This window comes from Trypanosoma grayi (genome assembly GCF_000691245.1).
Source record: "Trypanosoma grayi strain ANR4 Tgr_437_V1, whole genome shotgun sequence".
NCBI classification, from domain to species: domain Eukaryota; phylum Euglenozoa; class Kinetoplastea; order Trypanosomatida; family Trypanosomatidae; genus Trypanosoma; species Trypanosoma grayi.
Window position 1 is genome coordinate 6368 of NW_008826056.1, and position 7850 is coordinate 14217.

The 7850-nt window shown below is 61.0% G+C and overlaps 3 protein-coding genes across 3 annotated transcripts; all 3 read left to right on the top strand.

Moving 5' to 3' along the window:
* Nucleotides 1-244: 244 nt before the first annotated feature.
* Nucleotides 245-997, top strand: DQ04_04371030 (hypothetical protein; the record flags this gene model as incomplete). Its single annotated transcript, XM_009313528.1, has 1 exon — nucleotides 245-997. The coding sequence occupies one exon, from the start codon at nucleotides 245-247 to the stop codon at nucleotides 995-997; it is 753 nt and encodes a 250-aa protein (XP_009311803.1).
* A 289-nt stretch (nucleotides 998-1286) lies between these two features.
* Nucleotides 1287-4835, top strand: DQ04_04371040 (hypothetical protein; the record flags this gene model as incomplete). Its single annotated transcript, XM_009313529.1, has 1 exon — nucleotides 1287-4835. One exon carries the CDS (start codon nucleotides 1287-1289, stop codon nucleotides 4833-4835), a length of 3549 nt encoding a protein of 1182 aa, XP_009311804.1.
* A 299-nt stretch (nucleotides 4836-5134) lies between these two features.
* On the top strand, nucleotides 5135-7765 carry DQ04_04371050 (hypothetical protein; the record flags this gene model as incomplete). Its single annotated transcript, XM_009313530.1, has 1 exon — nucleotides 5135-7765. The coding sequence occupies one exon, from the start codon at nucleotides 5135-5137 to the stop codon at nucleotides 7763-7765; it is 2631 nt and encodes an 876-aa protein (XP_009311805.1).
* Between the last annotated feature and the right edge of the window lie 85 nt (nucleotides 7766-7850).

Consider the following 7850-nt stretch of genomic DNA (forward strand, 5'->3'; position numbering starts at 1 on the left):
CCCCCCCCCCACGCAATGCGTGCGTGCGCATTTGTGTGTTGGGAATCTGTGCAGAAAGGGTTATGCTGTGGCCCACCTGGTCCTTTCCCCCTCCCCAAGCGTGGTGGTAGGGGTGTCTTCTGGCAGGCTGCGCTTCTATTGCCTTATTTGCGTAGCTGCTGTCGATATTACTGTTATGGTTTTCCCCTTTTTTTTTTCCTTTTTGTTTGTTTTCCAGGGTTAGGAAGATCGGTGCATTACACATATGATGACACGGCTGTTCTGGCCGATCGTGGCGCTGGCATGCATGATGGCGATGACGACAGCCGTTGCAAATGAGGCTGCCGAGCATCTGACAGATAGTAGCTATAGTATCATCTTCTCCCGAGAGCCTGCGCCGCAACTACTCGACAAGGAGCGGTACTACCCGATGCAACTCAGCAACGGCTCTGCGTATGTCTGTGTTCTGCCTGAGGAGCAACGGAAGCGGGAGGAGACCGGGAAGCGCTTTGAGGTGAACAGTCGCCTGCCAGCGCATGTGGTGAGCAGTCTACACCACATCTTCCGTGACTGGTGCTTCAACACGGTAGATGGGTGGTGGACCTACATGTTCTGCTGGAACAACAAGGTGGAGCAGTTCCACGCGCCCCCACTAGTCCTGCGCGACGGGAAACTCCTGGCAGAGTCGTCTCGGGCGCAGTCGTATTTTCTTCTTGGCGCCGCCCCACCAATAGACACGATGGACTTCCGCTACGGAATGGCACCCTCCGGTGAGCGGTACATCTACACGAAGTACCGCAACGGCGATGTGTGTGACCTCACCCAGACCCCGCGCATGACGGAGGTGCGTATGTACTGCGCGCCTGAAGGCGAGAAGAGCAGTTTGCGAGTGCATGAGTCGGAGGTGTGCCGCTACGTGGCGAGAGTGAAGTCACGGCGTGCGTGCATTCCGGAGCTCCAACGGCAGGTGACACGGAGTGTGATCACATGCCACGAGTTGTCCTACACGCAGAAGTAATGGGCTCAAATATGAGTTTTTTTGCTGTTGTTCTTGTTGTTGTTGTTGCTATTAAAGCCTCACTGGCTGCTTGCATGTGCGTCCTGATAGATGGTTTCTTCTTGTTGTTGTTGGTTTTCATTTTTTTTTTTTCGTTTTGTTTTTGTTTCTTTGGCCGCCCACGCACAACATGTCTTCCTCTTCCTGTAGATGCTGCTTCGTGCGCCATGCCATGACGCTTTTTCCCGCATTCTGATTGCTGCCGGCACTTAACTCTCCGAAACAACACAAAAAGGCACACACAAATGGGATGCGAACTATCAACCGCAGCAGTTTGTTTCTTGACGCGCCAGTGGCGGCAATCGCTGGCGGGGCGCAGTGGCTTTGCCTCGCAGTAGGCAATCGCGTGCTGGCGGTCGATGCTCGCAGCCCTGCCTCTAGTGTTTCTGTTGTTGGAGATGATCCCGGTGCCCACCGAAACGGGGAAATGTGGCTGGTCGCTGAGCTTCCCGACGGGGCGGTGATCTCAACACTTGAGCAGCACGTCACGGTCGGCGCAGAGGCTGCTGTCGTTGTTGTTATTGGCAGTGGCGATCGCGTGTACGCCGCATCGTTGCTACACAAAGTGCAGCAGAGCGTCACCCTCGTGCATCCGGCGTTTGAAGACTCGGCGAGGATCCTCCAGATTCGCAGCCTTGGGCCCGGCGCGGGTGTTCTGGTCCTCACGGCGTTCAACTCGGCATTTCTCTTCCCTGACGAAAGCCTCGCAGTGGCACACGTAGCAACACCGATAACGCTCTCAGTGGTGCGGTACGTGGTGGATGGACTCGGCATCGCACTTGCTGCTGATGCGGTGGCGGAGGTGGGAAGTGGGAGCATCGCCGTGTTCGCTGGCACCTACGCCGGGGCGATTTCCGCCTGGCGAGTGCCTGCTGCTGCTGCTGCTGCTGACTTCACTAAGAAACAGCAGCGGCGCCAAGGAGGTCAGCCTGTTGTATCCGGTGGCACACTCCCTGTTCTGTCATGCATAAAGGCGCACCGTCCCGGATGCGCGGTGTTCGCTGTGAAGGCGCTCACAGTTAGACGTGGCGGCACAACAGACAGTGTGTGTTTTTGTGTGGCGACCTGCAGTGACGACCGCTCCGCCTCTCTTTACGTCGCTACCGCTGTTGCTGGCGGCCTGGCAGAAGGAATGGCGTGGGTGTGCTGCTGGAGGGGAAGCGGAGCATCCTTCGCGCGCAGGCGCGTCTTCGACGTCTCACTGCACCTCACTTCAGGCGACGACGACGACGACCCCGCGCTGCTTCTCGCCGCAGGCGGTGAGGACGGCACCGTGCACGCGCTTTCGTTCCGCGCGCAGGATCTCGCAGTAGCAGCACGAACAGCAGCTGGAGAGGTGGTGGCGCCCGTCACACTCCTGCATCGCAGCAGCCAACACGACGGTCGTGGTGTTTATAAGGTCGCGCTCCTCTCTGCCGTAAACTCCACCGCTGCTGCGGTGGTGTCATGTGGCTTTGACGGCGCCGCGCACTGCACCCCACTGCCGCCGCAACGCCCGCGCACGGCGACACTTGTATGGCGTGACATGAAGCGGAGGCGGCACGTTCGCGGCGTGGCGTGTGACGAGCAAGGCGCACTTCTGGCGTGCACCGAGGATGAGCTGATTATTGCGCCACTCGACGCGCAGCTTGAGGAGGAGGGGGAGCAGCAGCAGCAGCAGCAGCGGATTCCGCTTCCCACCGCAGAAGCGGGGAGCGCAAAGAGGGAGCTGCCGTCATGCATCAGCGCCGTTGCATTCCAGCCGCGGCGTCCGCTCATCGCGCTTGTTGGTACCACATGTGGGAACGTATACGGTGTGCCGTACAGTGCCGCTGCGACAACAAGGGAGCAGAAAGACGTGGTGGAAGAGGAAGAAGAAAAGGTGCATTCGAATGTCGCCGTGTTGCTTTGTGGTGCATCACCTACGTCGTCGTCGTCGAAGGTCTTGCTTCTGCGGGGGGTATACTGGAACGAGCATCTGCTGCTCGCCAGCGTTCATGCCGACAGGAGCCTCGTCGTGTCTGCCGTTCGATGCCTCGAGGAGTCGCCGGTGGTGTGGATGGCAGCCTCATGCCCCGGGGTGCACACCACCGCTTTGAGCATGTGCGTAGTCGTCACTGCTGGCGGTGGGGAACTGCCGCTGCTCTGTATTTTCGTCGGGGACGACGAGGGCGGCCTCTCCATTCACCTCACCGACCTGACCAGGCGCCACGAGGCAACGACGCTGCCGCATCACGAGCGGCTGTTCCAGCACGCCGTGGCGTCTGTTCAAATGGAGGCGACGCCCCCCCTGAGCGTTTCCGCCCGACGCGTAACGGCGGTCTCGGTGGAGGGCGAGTGGCGCGTCTTCCTGCTGGACACGGCGGCGCGGCGCGTGGACATCCGCCCGGTCTCCTGCCCGCTGCGGCTCCCGTGGCGCATCTCCTCCGTTCTCGCCTGCAGCAGCACCGTTGCGGTGACGCTGTTCGGCAACGATGTCTCCGTCCACGCACGGCGGTCATGCTGCTTCAGCTGGCAGCAGGTCGCCCAGTACCATGGTGTGAAGGCTCCACGTCTGTTGTCGGCCACGATCCCCACCGCCACAGCGGGAGCGGGTGATCTCTCTGCGTTTGTGTGCCACTGCTCTGATGGGGCACGGGCGGAGTGGCATGCATGCAGCTCAGCGAACGGAACCCGCGTACTCCACGGCGGCGCCACTATAGGCCGCGAGTACAATACCGCCCTTTTTCTCCCGAGTCCAGTGTCTTGTTTCCTCTGTGGCAGTGAGAACTCGATGATAACTGCGATGTCACTTCAGTCTACGGCGACGAGAGGGACTGACCTGCCACTGACGTTCTCTGGGCCGCATGACTCGAATATATTGGCAATGGCTTTATGCGGCAGCAGCAGCAGCAGCAGGAAGGATACCGTGCGATTCGTGACAGCGGGCGGTCTTGCGACGCTTGCGCTATGGGAGTGGTCGGCACGCCACAGCTGGAGCGTCGTTGCGCACGTGAGTCAGCCACAACAACAGCAGAAGCAGAACTCGGCGGGCGAGGGCACGGACAGCCGCGGCGTCCCGCGGTTTCTCTCTGTGTGCGTGACTTGCGAGGACATTGTGGTGGGGAGCAGCGACGGCGCACTGAAGGTGTTTGCCCTCACCGACACACTTGCCTTGCGTCGTGAAATGCTCCTGTGCCCATCGGTGCCAAAACCCGTGACGGCCGTGGTCACACTCAGTGCCGCGGACCGGCTCGTGGTGGCGGGCGACACGAACGGCGTCGTTGCCGTCTGCGACGTGGCGTCTGGTGCTGTGCTGTCGCACCACTCGTGGGCGAAGGCAGCGGTGAATGCACTTGCAGTGGGGCTGCGGCTGCAGGACGCTGCTGGCATGTGGCGTGTACTCGCTGCGATGGACTCCGGCGATGTGGTGCTCCTGCACGTGGGCGTGGCCGCAGTGGATGTGGTGTGCATGTTGCGTGTCGGGCTGACCGCCGCCCGCGGTGTGAGCTGGTTGCACGCACCACAGGAGGATGTGGCGGTTGCCGTGAATGACGAGCGCCTCGTGTACCTGCGGGCGCACGACGCCTCAACAGCCGCAGCAGCAGCAGCGGCGGCGGCGGCGGAAGCAGAAACTGTGGACACGGCGGAGCCTCTCTGCGTGACGGGACACAGGCGGGTGAATGTTCGCGGGATCAGCGGTCTTGCGGTGGCGTCTGCGACAGCGTGCATGGTCGTAGGCCAAGGGGTCGAGGTGCTGCCGCTTTCCGGTGGCGACCATAGCAAAGATGAGAAGGAAAAGAATGAGAGGGACGATGAAGTTAACAGCACTCTAAAGTGATGGGGCCACCACCAGCGTGCAAACAATCACACATGCATAGACAGATGGATTGTGGGTTAATTTTAGTCGCCTGAGAATGTGAAGGGATGTGCGTTTCCGAATAAATGTCTCCATTTGTTTTTTTTTTCTTTTATCTTCTCTGTCGTCGTTTTGCCTTTCTTCTTGTTTCATTCCTTCTCCCCACCACCACCACCACCACCACCTCTCTGTGTGCCGCCCTGTTGTTGACAGAGCCGTCGTGGTGCTGGGAGTGGACGGGCAAAGACCCAAAGGGAAGCGAAGGGAAAGGAACACGAGGCATGAATGCCCCAAAGGCACTGCGCGCGCTGGTCCGGCGTGCGGCGACGTACGAGCGGCCATTCAACACGCAGGACTCCCTCCTGCTGCTCAAGGCGCTGCACGCACTACGCTACCGCAGCAACGATGTGCGTGGCGTCTGTGAGAAGTGCGCCTTCGCCATCGCCTCTGCCCGCACCACAGTGCCGGTGGAACGCGCCGTCGACGCCCTTAACGCGTTGCTGTCGCTGCAAGCTGCTCCGCTCCCCATTGTGCATGACAAACTCATGCAGCGCCTCTTGGAGGTGACGCCGCAGACGGTGTCCCCGCGCTCTGCGCAGAAGGCCGCCGTTGTTGTCATGAAACTCGGCAGACGGTACGGCACGCCGCAAACAGCGGACCACATCTTCGACGTACTCGCGCAGCTGGCCGCGGCGCACCCGGGTGATGTGTCGCTGCAACTGGCGGTGGTGAGCGTGTTCCCGTACACCAGCAGCGCGGAGCGAGACAAGAGGGCAACGGCGCAGCCGGCAGAACGTGGTTTGGAGGACGCCCGGGTTCACGCGGTGCTCGCGGCGGCAGTGCACGTCGTGGACGCGCGCGCCCTCCACGCACTCCGCGGCAACAGCGCACTGCAGGCGCTCCACATGCTGCCCATCCTCTCGCGACATGCCGTGTCGCGTGACGCGAATAGACATGAAAGTGGAGCTGGGGATGCAGAAGCGTGGGAGCGAGTGGCACGAGCGTTCCGCGGTGAGCTTCAGCTCTCCAGTGTTGTCCCCGGTGGATATGCGCAGTTCTTGTATGACTTTCTTCCGAGCTTTCGCACGGATAGCGCGTCTGACGATGTGGTGAGGGTGTTAGCGGTGGTCTACTGTGATACCTTCCGTAAGGCACTCAACTCGTATGATGTGGCGAAGATCGCCATGGCGGTGAGCCACGCCCTCACGACGCGGCAGTTGCGACAGATTCCGCAAGGCGGCGAGACGCCGCTGCAGCACACACTCGTGCGCGTCGTGGAAAGCCTCGTGGCGCAGCTGGAGTTCTTCCATGGCACCTCCTGGGCGCTGCCTGGCGGCGGGGCGGTCGATCAGGTGGCTGTCGGTGCGGTGTGGCGCGTCACGCAGAAGTGCGTGTGCGAGGTGCGGGCGGGGAGTGAGGTGCTGCAGAGGGACATTGTGGCACGCCTCGTGCGGCTCACCAACAGTCTGGCGGCGAGGCTGCCGGGCGTGTGGTCGTGGGTGCTGTATTCGATGAGCATGTGTGCGCGGACGGCGGTCTACACGGACGGCTTGGGCGATTGCATGGAGGCTGTTGTGAAGGAATCCTTTTTAGTCCAACGCCCACGCACGGTGCCTGTGCGCACCTGCGTGCAGGCGCTTTACGCAATGTCAGTCCTGATGGTGCAGAGTGTGGAGGAGAAGGAGCTGATGCGCCGCAGCCTGACTCCGGAGGCAGAGCGGCAGCGCATTGACAGGCGTATCGCACGTTGGGGTCCCGAGCATCCCCTCATTGCTGACATGCTGCATCGACTGCAGCAGTATCGCTACAGAGAGTATCCAGCGGACGATGTCCCAATGCTGCTGCAGGGACTCGCCAACCTTGCAGAGGCGACGGCGGAGCGGCAGCGGCAGCTGCCCCAGAGTGCGCTGCAGATGATGGAGAGTGTGCTGTACTACGTGCGGGGAAACCGCAACGCGGAGTGGTACCGCAGACACGCCATCAGCACCAGCTGCACGCTGCTGGCCATGGGGGAGTTCCTTCCGGAGAACTCGGAGCTGAAGGAAGCGACGAAGGAGTTCCTGTGCCATGTGCAGGCGCACGGGTTGATGGAGATAGGCGCCCTCTGCCGATTGATGGAGTACGCAGTGGCGCTAAAGCGGAAGAGCGCACTTCCCTTGTGGACTCGGGAACATATTCTAGCCCTTGCAGTGGAGCACATACNGTACGCAGTGGCGCTAAAGCGGAAGAGCGCACTTCCCTTGTGGACTCGGGAACATATTCTAGCCCTTGCAGTGGAGCACATACCCCACGCCTCCACAGAGTGGAACGTGCCTGTCCATCTCGTGTTGGACACCGTTGAGCTCGCCCACGAGCTTGGCGCATCGCTCACATTTGTGAAATCCGTCAAAGAGGCAAGCGGCGTACCGGGCACGGCAATGGTGCTGCTGGATATTGCCGCGTTGGTCGAGACAGGCGCACTGTCACCGGTGGACGCGGCGCACGCTCTGCGCCTCATGAGCTACGAGGTGCAGAGCTTCGGGACGCTGCGAGTGCGGGAGGGGAACATTGCGCAACTGCGCCGCATCGCCGTTGGTGACGGGACGCCGGCGGCGATGCGTGTGCAGACGCTACTGCACCTGCTGCGGGCAAATGCCAGCATGCATGCGTCAAGGGCACTCTTTGATGAGGCGAGTCTGGTGGCTATCATGGGTGCGGTGTGTCACCAATTGACGGGGCCCCAGGAGCAGGGCAATAGCAGCAGGATTGTACACGCTCTCCTGTCGTCGCAGGTCTTGCTGCGGCTGAAGCGCTCCCTGCAGAGCTACGAGGGCCTTGCAGAGGCAGTCAACAGCGTGTTGGATGGCCTGGAGGCTTCAAAGGCGGAGAAAGCAGAAACGCTGTTTCAACTGCGACTGATGTGCGGCAGCTGAGACGGATGAAGGCGGTGAAAGACATATGTGGGTGTGGGTGCGTGTAGTTGATGAGGTTCACAGGAGTGTAGTTTTTTTTTTTTTT